Source organism: Coregonus clupeaformis, chromosome 36, assembly GCF_020615455.1.
Source record: "Coregonus clupeaformis isolate EN_2021a chromosome 36, ASM2061545v1, whole genome shotgun sequence".
Taxonomy (NCBI): Eukaryota; Metazoa; Chordata; class Actinopteri; order Salmoniformes; family Salmonidae; genus Coregonus; species Coregonus clupeaformis.
Window position 1 is genome coordinate 23,966,921 of NC_059227.1, and position 14,750 is coordinate 23,981,670.

Below are 14,750 nucleotides of genomic sequence, written 5' to 3' on the forward strand. Positions count from 1 at the left end.
CCCACAACCTTTCACCTGAATGTTTTTTTATTTGAAGGGGTTGGGCAAAGGCTGAAATTGGGGTTGAGAGTTCACCTTTAACCATGTCATATTATTTTTGGCCAGACAGCATCAGATCCATGGGCTACACATACTGAAGGGCTCGGTTTTGCTCGCTCGGATGCTTTCTCCGGTGAGATTGATGTGTCTTGCTGTCGGTGTGCGTCTCGGTCAAATTATTGATATTTAGAGACCCCCCCAGAGTTTTACTTTTGTTGCCTTTAGAGGAGCTCATGTCTTATTCAGGGGAGCTGTTTCCCCCGTAATTCGCACTCTGGTTTCGGGTACCCACTTACCTGGTTTAGTTGGAGGTGAGAGGATGGCAGTGATCTTTTTCTGCAAAGACAAGAAAATCAATAAATTATACTCTTAAATGACCAGAATAGTTATCTTCCAAATACTTGTTTCGATATCTCATGGTGGGATTCGCTCTGAATCACTAAGTCTCGGAATAACCAATGACACACGTCTGTTGGAGACAAACGGGTTGAGTGGTGAATGAGGTGAGCCCCTCACCTCTGGTCATTCTCGTCTCTCTTCCTTGCAAAGAGAACTACTCTCTGGAAGCTCTCCTCAGGACGACTTGATCCCGTCTTCCTGCTTAAGTGTTCTCAGGTGTGCCGTGAGGTTACACCACCGAACGCAGGATTTTCAGCTCGTCCTTTGTATTGACCAACTGACCAAAATGAAAGTTTCAGCTTCGAGTAGAATACATTTCTACTCGTGGTAGCTAGCGTCACGGCTAGATATCGCGACTGGGTTAGCCCACGCCGCAAGGCATAAGTTATTGTAGTGTATTAAGATTATGATTTGGTGAATGTATTCTAGGGGAACCTGAGGGGATGTTTATTTTAGTTCAAAAAGAGCCGTTTTTAGGGTGACGCCCCAGGGGAGACAGGTGATTGGACAGCAGAGGGAGCAACCCATATTTTTGCATACCTTATAAGTATAGGCTAGACAAAGGAGAGGTTAGAACAGGCATATTATCTTTGGACACTGTTCTCCAGCCCGGCAGGGTCTGTAAACTTATGCTGACATCTTGTGATATAAATAAAACTTATAATCAAAGTACAGCCTAAGCGGACTCTTTGTTTGACAGCAATAATGACTAGCATTGACGCGATACTACAAATGGGGGCTCGTCCGGGATCGGTCTGCATCTTCCTTTTGTTCCATTCGTGAGCCGCGAGGTGACTCCCGCTCAAGCCGGCTATAAGGTGAGATTCCTCACAAATTTTGGGCGCTAGTTGGTTCGCTGGCTTATGGATGTGCATTGGAAAGGTGTACCGTGTAAATTACTTGTGTGTGTGCTGATGTGGTCTTGTTGCTGTCGACTAAGGGTCTGTCATAATTATTCTAAATTTTGTTTGCATTAGTAAACGGCGCAAATAGGGGGAAGTGTCTATAAAATAGGCTTGAATAGGAATTTTAGAGCAATCGATGGTAGTGAATAAGGCAGATATACAAGGCAGATATACGTATACAAGTTAGGGCATTGCAATCTTGTAAAGACCCCAGGGGGGCGATCCAGGATGGGCCGAAAATCCTTTTGCGCGTTAGATGTGTATTAGGTGAGTTCGGGGAACTCGAGGCGGTGGAATATATTTGATTGTGGTTACTGCTCATCTTCTATCCGACGGGGTATCTGTTTGGGGGAACCTCTCAGTAGATATCCATTGAACTCACGGCATCATAAAAGGTAGAGAATAAGACAAAGAAAAAGGGCAATGCAGGTTACATTGTTACATTGTTACATGCCACATGGTACATACATGCTAAGGCTAAGTGCTAAGGCTAAATGCTAAGGCTAAATGCTAATTGTGTTACATGCTGCATGCTAACATGTGACCTTAGAGGGCCATTGCGATGGAATAAAGCCTCTTAAATTATGTTTGTGTGTGTAGAATTTAGGTTCTATGCTTTGTGAGCTCTGTTAAATGTTGTTTGACTATGAGGAGAAAACTGAGTTACAGCAGGACTGTTAACTGTCTGTTTGGGTTGGGGAGAGAGCTGAGAATCTCCCTTCCACTGTGAAATCGTATTGTTAAATGTATTGCGCATGCGTTTGATTTTACTACACTAGATTACGACACGTGTGATTTTACGGCACTAGATTATGACACGTTTGATTTTACGGCACTACACTACAACACGTGGGATTTTACTACACTACGACACGTGGAATTTTACTACACTAGAGTGACGTAGGGATAATAGGTTCTCTGCTAAACGGTGCAAGGGGGGAGACAGAGACACAGACGAAGGAACAAAGAGAAGAGATTTGAACACGAATGGAATGTTCTGGTTGTTACATCGGCTGTTGTTTGAAGATGAAACTGGTTTCTTGACACATATTGAATTGATGATGAGAGAGAGATGTTGACGGATTAAAAAAATAAATAATTAAGTAAATAAATAAAATAAAAATGTTATTGAGCTATTTATTCCTGAGTTAATTCTTAGAGCGAATGTGAGTGGAGGAATATTGAATGCTGGAAATAACTCAGTGAGTGTATAAACTTTAAATGCTTGTCTGTCCTTTTTGTTCCCTTGTCATATGAGAGGCGATAGGACGAGAGGAGAGAGAGAGAGAAAGAGAGGAGGTGCTGACGTGTACATCACGTGACAAGGTGTGACGCGACAGAGGATCGAGTCAGATATCAGGCTAGTGCTGTTCTGTTTACAAAATCTTCCCCTACAGGATATTTCATGTTATGACAATTTCGCAGAGACTTGGCAACAGACTGATCAATTGATTTAATTGCATATGGGAGTTTTTGTGCATCAGTTGGGTTGATTAGAGTTCTGTTGGGAATCGGGTACTGACATTATTCTGTTGAATTAAGATAATTGGGTGCTTATTAAACAATGGAATTTATGAGTATTGTAGTGTTGTAGGATTGGAAGTCTTTGTTTTTTGGGATTGCTGTGAAGTTGACTACTTGCATTTACTTTCCTGATGGGATGTGGTAAGATAGACACTAATTGATAAATTGGTAAATAGGATATAGAAATAAATAATTGTTTTTGATTATTCATAATTTTTTAATGGATTTTTTAATGGATTTTTTATTTTAATTAAAAATATTTTTTTGAAGAAATTTTTTTAATTGAATTTTTTTAATATTCATATTTTTGTTGATTGATTTAAAAAAAAAAAAAAAATTGTTTTTGTTGTTTAGTTTATATTAATAATTAAAGGGGGGAAGCCATAGGCTATATAGTTTAAAATAAAATAATTCACAATAAAGGAATATAAAAGAGTTGTTACAATGGGGAGAAAGGACAGCAAGGCTATGAAAGTCATTACACCGGTTGATATAGTTGAAAATAGTAATCCTTTAGTTAAGGGTATTGCGAGGTTATCCGGCAAATGGAACAAACGTTGGCCTGACATTGAACAACCATGGCCAGTGGGAGGGACTCTTAACCCTGACGTCATCAACATCATGAAAGTGCTTCTGTCAATTTACAAGGCAGATCAAAACAAGGGGAAAAAAAGGGAACAACGTAAAGAAAAGAGACAAAGAGAGCTGGGTGTTCTTAAGCTGTTTGAAGATGAAGGACAAAAACTGATGAAAGATACCAACGATAAGAGAAACAAAGGTATAGAGAAAATGCTAAAGGAAGAGAAGGCGACAGAAAAACTAAGGGCAGAAGTCAGTATACCTTTCTCACACACGGATTCAGCAAAAAGACCCCCACCTTATGAGAAGGAAGTAGAGCTTAGGGATGTTTATCCTCAGCTTCCAGTGATCATCCAGGAGGGTGATTATTGCATCAGAGATGAAGATGAACGAATAATAGAGAGAGGACAAGCAGAAACGACCATAAAAATGATTCCAAACTCCAAAAGTAAAAAGAAAACGAGATGTCTGGAAACTAAGGGTGGAATGAGGTTAAGTAGGATGGAACTGGATGAGGACGATGATGATGATCAGAGTGATGCAGAGGGGATCATGGGTGGATATGATCCTGTGATCAAACGGAGGTTGGCCAGAACGGAAAGAAGGGGTGAGGAAGGTTTGAAGAAGAAGGATACAAGATACTCTAGTTCTGATGAAAGCAAAGATGAAGACAGCGATAAAGATTTGGAGACTAAAGGTGCTGTGTATTCAAGAGGAGTTTATCCTACAAGGACTGGCACAGAAGAAATAGAAAGAGATATAGACCGATGCGTATCATGCCTGGATAAAGCGAGGAGTTTCGAAGAAGTAAGAGAACTAGAGGAACAACTCAAGACGCTGAAGATACAGAGGGAGAAACTGCGGAGAAAAGAATCCAAAGAAGTTGAGGGAAAGTATACATTGAGGCCAAGGAAAAAGGCCACGAGTAAAATGATGCCAGTTATCATTCGAGGTCAAAACTTAGAATATAAGCCTTTGCAAAATACCGATATGTCAAATATACTTGAGAAGCTGCCTACTCTTCAAGATGGGGCCTATCCTTGGATTTCGAAATTGGAAGAAATTACGGTGGGAACACAGTCAGCCATAGGAGACGTTAAGAGACTTTTGGCTAATCTCCTTGGGATTCCAGATATGGAAGAAGTCTTTCAGAGAGCTGGACTTAATAGATATGTAGGGACTGCAGTGAACGATCCTGAATTGTTGGCTGCAAGTAGGAATCGTCTGTGGAGAGCATTGAAAGATACATTTCCAACAAATGTGCATCCTGATAATATTCTGATTGACCCACTAGGACAACAAGAAAATCCGAGAGCCTATGTGTCAAGAGTTCATCAAGTGTGGAGAAATATTACTGGAAATGATCCAGATGTGAGTCAAATTGAGCAGTCAATTTTGAGAGCTAAACTGCAAATGGGACTGCCCTCACCAGTAAGGAGCAAACTGGCAGAAGTGGTTGGACTTGGAAGCATGACAAAAGGTGTCTATACCGATCATATAGCCCATCAAGTGGATCTGTACAGGAAAAAGGAACACAACCAGAAAGAACAGGACGAAGAAACTCTCAGAAAACTCAATCAAATATAACTGATGGAGAATAAGAAGTAGAAGAAACAAGCTTTGGTTATGCAGAATCAGTGTGCACCAAATCAACAATCACTGCCACAGCTTCAACCAGACCAGTTCCAACCGCAATTGTACCAGCCACCAATGGCAGTACCAGTTGTTTCATATCCACAGCCAGTTTCTGGACAGACACAGAATTGGAGAGGAAGAGGACGAGAGGACTTAGAAAGAGGAAGATTTAAGTCATCCTTCCAGCAACTTTCAGAAGCATGTTATAATTGTGGACAGGTTGGTCACTTTGCCCGTGAGTGCAATGGGCCTGGAGGAAACAACAGAGGGAATTTCTGAGGAAGATAAAGGAGCAAGTGAAGATCACCTGTCCTCCAGGTGAACCCTTAAAGATGTCTGGAAAGTCATTACACTGGTTGATATAAAAAATAAAAAATTAAATTAAAGGAGCAAGGATTCTAGGGGTGCCTAGAAGATCCGAAAGGGGGGTGTCAGCTGATAGCACCGATTAGGGAGAAGAAGAAAAATATCTAACAATTGAAGTGAAAACAAAGGACTATGAGAAGTGATGGTGAATAGAGGAAAAGCTTTTATCTGTGTTGAGCCTAAAGAGGTTAAACATCTCACTATGTAAAATTAACTAATTAGGATAGGATTTGAGGGAGTAAAAACAGCTGATTACTCTTAAGGAACCAATTGAGCTCTGCTATAAAAAATCAAAGAGAAATTAAAATACACATACTGGTATCAGAACATATACCTATTGCATTGTTGGGAAGAGATGCATTGTGTAAATTGAACTGTACAATAAGATGTACACTAGACGGCTGTCTGGTAGAAGATTTTAAAAAAGTAGGGTTTTTGGGAATCATATTTGCTTGAAAAGATAATATCATAGGAAGGATGATAATCTATTAGACTGCATATTAGACAATCTGTCTGAAAAATAAAGTTAAAAAGGGGTGACTGTTATTCTTGGTTACATTCCTACACCAAGAGGGGAAAGAGATTTCAAAACTAGGCTAAAAGATGTTTGATCGTTTGCCAAGTCTGTGTGTAAAGAAGTCAGAAGCAGGTGGGGACTTCCCAATCACATATTCTAAAAATTTGGTGGTAAAGGATTTTGTGAATAAATCAGTGGAATAAGTTTTTTTAAAGGTTAGGAGAAAATATTAGATTAAAAAGTTAAGAAAACTAAGATTGAAGGAACTCTAGGGCAGTAAGCTAAGTTTCAATGTTAGTAGTAAGAGAGAGAGAACAGTGGTGAAGGACAATTTAGAGTTTAGTGGGAAGATAGATATGGTAGGAGTTTAGATCTGTTAGGAGCAGATGCATTGAGAAAGTATGCGTTGCTGAATGATAAGAGAAGATTGAGGGTGATTGAGTATCTATATTTACAATTCCCAGCAGGAAGATCAATGTAATTGTAAGTGTATTTTTTATAATCAAAAGTTTGAAAGTGAGGGTTTAGAGTAGGAAGAGAGAGTGAATGTAGTGACACTAGTGGTGATAGATGGAAATACAAGTAAGGAGTTCAAAGTCTTAGGGAAAATGGATGAAGTAACAACAAGGACATTAACACTTCAGTCTATTATAACAACAGTGAGAAGCAATTTAACTCTTTCAACATTGATAGTTATTAAAGCCATAAATATATCGCATTTGATTACAAGGGAACCAATAGCTCCAGCACCAATTTTAGAAGAAAATACTGTTATTAGGGTTAGGATGGGTGATACAGCTCATCTTCCTTGTAGCTGTGAGAGATGGAGTGGGGGAGGGGACGTTCCTCCCACATGGAGAGATAATTATGGAGAAGTAGTATTGTTATCAGGACCAGATGTAGAAGCTGTGCCCCCTAGTCAAAGGAAGTATATTTTGTACAACAATATGAAGGGGAAGAGGATTATGAGTGATTGTTCACTTATTTTGCGTAATGTTACAGAGAAAGATCAGGGAGAATATATGTGTACTTATCTAGTGCAAGCATTAAAATTTGTTCCGGTTAAGAATTATTGGTTAAAAGGCTATGTAATTCGTAAAGTGACGCTTATAATGGAAGAGTTGAAGTCTGTTGAAGCTTCTACAGTCACCAAAGGAGTTCAGGAGAAGTATATTACAGTAGCCACTCCAACAGTAAATAATACACAGAGGATATCGGTAGCTTTCCCACTAGAAGTAGTTAAGGGTGTTAATACATCAACTAAATCAACTAAATCAACTACTTTAATGGTAACTTTGGAAGGGATTAATGGTACGACAGCAATAACAAATGTAGGAAGTATGACACCGACACCAACAACAACTTTTCTGAAATTAAAGGATGTAGCAAGAGTGACTCAGGAGTTTATGGTACGGATGGAGAGTGCTGTCAATGGTAGTAAGGATAGGGTTGAAATAGGAGAGCAGATGGTGGTAGAGAAGAATATAGACTCATCTGAAATAGTGCAAGATACTATCATGGAGGTACAGGATGAATTCTTTGATTTCAACATAACATCAGAAGATACATCTGATCAATACCGCTCGTTAGGGAAAAGAGAAACTAAATGGAAGGCATATGGATTTGATTCTTCTGTTTTGAAGATTAAAGATGAATGGGCAGGTAGAAATCTTTGGTTCCAACAGTTAACTCATTCTGTAAGATCAGTGAGGAATCTTGAGGGTCCATGTCTGTTGAAAATTCCAGCACCAGGCACGTGGGGTTCCATTTTAGAAACGGTCGCTCAACCGCTATCGAGTATGTGTCAATCTTATGCTTTGTCATGGCTGTTGAATCAGCAACAATCATTAACAGATAAAATAATGTCATTGTCAAAACATTTGTTTAAGCCTAGGTTTAGGTGTTCTTGGTTAAATGAATTACCCTATGTGAATTTGTTAGATGGGAAGGAAAATCAGGTAACAGCGAACCCTGAAGCATTGGAGGTGAAAGCAGTGAGGGCTAAAAGTTGTTTTTGTTCTAATAAAACATATGATGGGAAGGGTATGTTCATGGGAATATCAGATTGTGATGATTATATGATGACTTTGGGTAAGCATGAACATAAGGTTAGAGATGAGAAATATAATGTTACTTTTTATGTTCCCGGTAGTAAGAACAGCAAGACTTTGATGGTGGAAGATCAGATTTTGCCTGGCAATGTGACTATTGGGAATTTTAGAGATATTTGGTGGGTTTGTGGTGATAAAGTATATATATTCTTACCCTATGGATGGACAGGATGTTGTTACATGTCAACGTTGAAGCTTCCATATGAGGCTTTTACCATTAAAAGAGGGGTAGCACCGGACACAGATAAATCTGAAGCTAGGGTTGGAAATAGGGTGAAAAGAGACATGGCGACATTTCATAGTCTTGAAGCCTACCATTGGAGGATAAGTCTAGGAGAGAAGTGGGGCTGGGACTTTTTCCATGGTATGGTGTAACATTTTTGGCAGATCATATTGATAATATTACCTATACTTTGCAGGGGTTTGCGAATGAAACAATAAGAGGGTTTAACCTTCTGTCAAATACTCAAAGAAGTCACAGACTGACGCTGTTGAAACATGACATGGCTCTTGACTATATTTTAACAAAACAAGGTGGCTTATGTTTGGCTATGAATCTGACGGGGGATGATTGTTATACTTTGATCCCAGATAGTTCCGATAATATCACGAGTGTTATAGATGCGTTGAAGAATATAAGGGATGTGTTTGGTAGATCTGAAGGAGCTGGATGGTCAGCGAAGACTTGGTTGCAAGATCAGTTAGGCCCAGTAGGAGCAGTGATGGTTCAGATTTTAGTTGCAGCTCTGATAGCGCTTTGTGTGATGTTTTGCTTTTGTACTTTGTTACTGACCTTTGCGAAAGCTATGATATTAAGATGGGTTGGAGTTGTGATGCCTGGAGACAACACTCAGATGCCGTTCTTGACTGTTCCTGATCTGGATGAAGATGGACAAGTGGGACTGGATGGAGTATTGATGGATAAATATCCTTTTTGATTATTTGATATTTTTCAATATTAGTGTGATTTTAGTATGATGTTATGAATCAAAGGGGGGAAATAGGATAATGTGATTCATACATCATTTATATATAATTTTTTATATTCTTAGTTGATATTGATGTTTTAATTTGAAAGTGTTGTTTTGCAAAAGATACTGTTTGGTCTTTTCTTTTCTTCCAGAAGCATATGGGGGAATATGTAGAGATTGAAATACGCAAACAAGGACAATATGAAAGGACAATGACTGGAGGAGATGGAACAAGGAAGGTGTGGAAAGGTTCCGATTCCATCATCAACGATGCATTGGATCGACACTGCTGAGGAGATGAAGTGTAGTGGACTACATTCCAGTGTCTGCAATGAAATATAGACATATTTGCATGTGTAATACATAATGTGTGTCATATTCTTAGGTATTAATTTTTGTAGAATGATATTTGATGTTATTGGATACATGTGGGGATCTTAGATGTTTTTGTTTATTTCGGGAATGCTTAGGGACATGGAGTTTAGGCAGGGATAGAGATCCACTGTAGGGTCCGATGGGTCGACCAGCCTGAGAGTGGACATTTTGGATAGTATTTTGTTTGCTGGGGCTTTCATGTGTATTTAATTGCATCATAGTTTCAAATGCATTGATAAAGATTTATGAATGGATCTGGAGTACCTAGGTGGTTGCCTGGGGCAGAGGGACCGTGAGAGAATTGTACTGTCTTGATTGATGGATGGATATTTGGAACGAAGGCTGCCAGACAGTTTTTCGCTCTCACACTCCATAAAGATTTGTTCATATTTCATAATAATGTATTCACACTCCATAAAGATTTGTTCATATTTCATAGTAATGTATTCACACTCCATAAACATTTGTTCATATTTCATAGAAAGGTATTTACACTCTAGAGAAAAATGTTTTTGCTTTAATGTTAAAGATACTCAATAAGATAAATTGTTACTTGTCATAATCCTGTTCTTTTGTTTTCGAGACTTTTAGTTCGTCTCGAAGGGGGGAATATGTAGTGTATTAAGATTATGATTTGGTGAATGTATTCTAGGGGAACCTGAGGGGATGTTTATTTTAGTTCAAAAAGAGCCGTTTTTAGGGTGACGCCCCAGGGGAGACAGGTGATTGGACAGCAAAGGGAGCAACCCATATTTTTGCATACCTTATAAGTATAGGCTAGACAAAGGAGAGGTTAGAACAGGCATATTATCTTTGGACACTGTTCTCCAGCCCGGCAGGGTCTGTAAACTTATGCTGACATCTTGTGATATAAATAAAACGTATAATCAAAGTACAGCCTAAGCGGACTCTTTGTTTGACAGCAATAATTACCAGCATTGACGCGATACTACATTATCTTGGCTAGCTCGCTGAAAAGCAAGCTAACCACACTAGCATTTCTACCTGCACATACGGTAGCATAAGGATTGCTAGCTAACTCGGAACGAGTTCCCTACCTGCCCAGACGGTAGCATAAGCAGTCTCACCTTAGAGCTTTTGGCTTTCTGCCCGGCGCCTTCACTTCTACGGAGGAAGAGCGTCTCCACCGTATATCCAGTAACTACTTAGATAGAGCTTTAGGCAAGAGCGACCAGCTCTCCCACCTGCAAGGTTAGGCCCCTCTCTCGTCAACGGCTATCTTGTTAGTAGAGGCTATTCTATTGATTTACACTGAGTGTACAAAACATTAAGGACACCTGCTCTTTCCATGACATAAACTGACCAGGTAAATCCACTTAAATCAGTGTAGATGAAGGGGAGGAGACAGGTTAAAGAAGGATGTTTAAGCCTTGAGACAATTGAGACACGGATTGTACGTGTGCCATTCAGAGGGTGAATGGACTAGACAAAAGATTTAAGTGCCTTTGAACGGGGTATGGTATTAGGTGCCAGGCGCACCAGTTTGTGTCAAGAACGGCAGCGCTCCTGGGTTTTTCACTCTCAACAGTTTCCTGTGTGTATCAAGAATGGTCCACCACCCAAAGGACATCCAGCCAATTTAACACAACTGTGGGAAGCATTGGAGTCATCATGGGCCAGCATCCCTGTGGAACGCTTTCGACACCTTGTAGAGTCCATGCCCAGACAAATAGAGGCTATTCTGAGGGCAAAAGTGTGTGTGTGGGGGGGGGTGGGTGCAACTCAATATTAGGAAGGTGTCCTTAATGTTTTGTACACTCAGTGTATAATAGAACAGCGAAGGTGGCAGCCTTCGGAGGGGCCTGAGGTCCCACTCCACCAGAGGAATCGCTACCTTTTGGGCACTGTTTTAGAGATTTGAGACACCATGTATTGGGCCTCCCCTCACTCTTTTGAGGTTATTCCCAAATTATTATTATTGTTTTTTTGTTGTTGTTTTTTTTGTCATTTAGCAGACGCTCTTATCCAGAGCGACTTACAGGAGCAATTAGGGTTAAGTGCCTTGCTCAAGGGCACAGACAGATTTTTCACCTAGTCGGCTCGGGGATTAGAACCAGCGACCTTTCGGTTACTGGCACTATGCTCTTAACCACTAAGCTACCTGCCGCCCTGCCGCCCTGGTTGTCTCTGCACCTTCATTGACACATATTTCCTCAGTGTCGGAGCCTTTGAGGGTTGCTTATGTTGGGACTTCCCTGGCTTCAGAGAGCATGTCTACGATATGGGAGTTGGCCATATCCCACTGTTAGATATTGGAAATGGGTATTCGAAAAAGAGAACTCAAGGTTACTTTCGAAACCCTGGTTCTCTGATAATATGAGTGAGAGATCGCACCGCATTTCCCTGCTCGCAAGAGCGCAAGGAAGAGGCAAGCTCGAAAATGACCATAGGGCGGGCAAGTGGCTCCTTATATGGAGATGAGGGGCTCACCTCATTCACCACTTGACCTGTGTCTCCAACAGACGCTTGTCATTGGTTCTTACGAGATTTGGATTTGATTTATTATGATCCCCATTAGCTGACACTAATGGTGACAGCTAGTATTATTGGGGTCTGACACAACGGAAAATTCATTACAGACAAAAGACCTTACAATTTACATTCATTTAAAACCATTAACATTTAGTGTGTGTGTGTGTGTGTGTGTGTGTGTGTGTGTGTGTGTGTGTGTGTGTGTGCGCATCTATCAGTTACACATACATGTCAGTACTTACACACAACAAGTAGGTCAAATGGGGGAGAGGCGTTGTGCCGTGAGGTGTTGCTTTATTTGGTTTTTGAAACCAGGTTTGCTGTTCACTTGCGCTATATAAGATGGAAGGGAGTTCCATGCACTCATGGCTCTGTATAATACTGTACGTTTCCTTGAATTTGTTCTGGACCTGTGGACTGTGAAAATACCCCTGGTGGCATGTTATGGTGGGGCAAGTGTGTGTGTCAGTGCTGTGTGTAAGTTGACTACGCAAACAATTTGGAATTTCCAACACAATGTTTCTTATAAAAACAAGAAATGACGCAGTCAGTCTTTCCTCAACTCTTAGCCAAGAGAGACAGGATAGTATTAATATTAGCCCTCTGATTACAATAAAGAGCAAGACGTGCCGCTCTGTTCTGGGCCAGCTGCAGTTTAACTAGGTCGTTCTTTGCAGCACTTGACCATATGACTGGACAATAATCCAAATAAGATAAAACTAGAGCCTGCAGGGCTTGCTTTGTGGAGTGTGGTATCAAAAAAGCAGAGCATCTCTTTATTACGGACAGACCTTTCCCCATCTTTACAACCATTGAATCTATATGTTTTGACCATGACGGTTTAAAATCTAAGGTAACACCAAGTAATTTAGTCTCCTCAACTTGTTCAACAGTCACACCATTCATTATCAGATGAACTTAGGGAATGATTTGTACCAAATACAATGCTCTTAGTTTTAGAGATGTTCAGGACCAGTTTATTACTGCCCCCATTCCAAAATAGACTGCAACTCTTTATTAAGGGTTTCAGTGACCATTAGCTGTGGTTGCTGATGCGTATATGGTTGAATCATGAGCATACATGGACACACATGATTTGTTTAATGCCAGTGGCAGGTCATTGGTAAAAATAGAAAAGAGTAGAGGGCCTAGAGAGCTCCCCTGGGGTACACCACACTTTACATGTTTGACATTTGAGAAGCTTCCACTAAAGAAAACCCTCTGAGTTCTATTAGATAGATGGCTCTGAATCCCCGATATGGCAGAGGTTGAAAAGCCATAACACATACATACAGTGGGGAGAACAAATATTTGATACACCGCCGATTTTGCAGGTTTTCCTACTTACAAAGCATGTAGAGGTCTGTAATTTTTATCATAGGTACACTTCAACTGTGAGAGACAGAATCTAAAACAGAAATCCAGAAAATCACATTGTATGATTTTTAAGTAATTAATTTGCATTTTATTGCATGACATAAGTATTTGATCACCTACCAACCAGTAAGAATTCCGGCTCTCACAGACCTGTTAGTTTTTCTTTAAGAAGCCCTCCTGTTCTCCACTCATTACCTGTATTAACTGCACCTGTTTGAACTTGTTACCTGTATAAAAGACACCTGTCCACACACTCAAACAGACTCCAACCTCTCCACAATGGCCAAGACCAGAGAGCTGTGTAAGGACATCAGGGATAAAATTGTAGACCTGCACAAGGCTGGGATGGGCTACAGGACAATAGGCAAGCAGCTTGGTGAGAAGGCAACAACTGTTGCCGCAATTATTAGAAAATGGAAGACGTTCAAGATGACGGTCAATCACCCTCGGTCTGGGGCTCCATGCAAGATTACATTTACATTTACGTCATTTAGCAGACGCTCTTATCCAGAGCGACTTACAAATTTTTTGGGGGGGTGGGGTGGGGTAAGAAGGATTACTTTATCCTATCCCAGGTGTTCCTTAAAGAGGTGGGGTTTCAAATGTCTCCGGAAGGTGGTGAGTGACTCCGCTGTCCTGGCGTCGTGAGGGAGCTTGTTCCACCATTGGGGTGCCAGAGCAGCGAACAGTTTTGACTGGGCTGAGCGGGAACTGTGCTTCAGCAGAGGTAGGGGAGGCAGCAGGCCAGAGGTGGATGAACGCAATGCCCTCGTTTGGGTGTAGGGACTGATCAGAGCCTGAAGGTACGGAGGTGCCGTTCCCCTCACAGCTCCGTAGGCAAGCACCATGGTCTTGTAGCAGATGCGAGCTTCAACAGGAAGCCAGTGGAGTGTGCGGAGGAGCGGGGTGACGTGAGAGAACTTGGGAAGGTTGAACACCAGACGGGCTGCGGCATTCTGGATGAGTTGTAGGGGTTTAATAGCACAGGCAGGGAGCCCAGCCATCAGCGAGTTGCAGTAATCCAGACGGGAGATGACAAGTGCCTGGATTAGGACCTGTGCCGCTTCCTGTGTAAGGCAGGGTCGTACTCTCTGAATGTTGTAGAGCATGAACCTACAGGATCGGGTCACCGCCTTGATGTTAGCGGAGAACAACAGGGTTTTGTCCAGGGTCACGCCAAGGCTCTTCGCACTCTGGGAGGATCACACAACAAGGTGGTGATCCGTCATCCATACTGATATGTCTGCCAGACATGCAGAGATGCGATTCGCCACCTGGTTATCAGAAGGGGGAAAGGAGAAGATTAGTTGTGTGTTGTCTGCGTAGCAATGATAGGAGAGGCCATGTGAGGATATGACAGAGCCAAGTGACTTGGTGTATAGCGAGAATAGGAGAGGGCCTAGAACTGAGCCCTGGGCGACACCAGTGGTGAGAGCACGTGGTGCGGAGACAGCTTCTC

General features: G+C 41.2%; 1 protein-coding gene across 1 annotated transcript in view; it reads right to left on the minus strand.

Moving 5' to 3' along the window:
• The window catches only part of LOC121552707 (MAX gene-associated protein-like), a 47,310-nt gene that overhangs the window by 20,687 nt on the left and 11,873 nt on the right, over positions 1–14,750 (minus strand). The window contains exon 6 of the mRNA XM_045211179.1: positions 336–375. Coding sequence (XP_045067114.1) covers positions 336–375 — 40 coding nt within the window. The remainder of the gene's footprint in view (positions 1–335; positions 376–14,750) is intronic.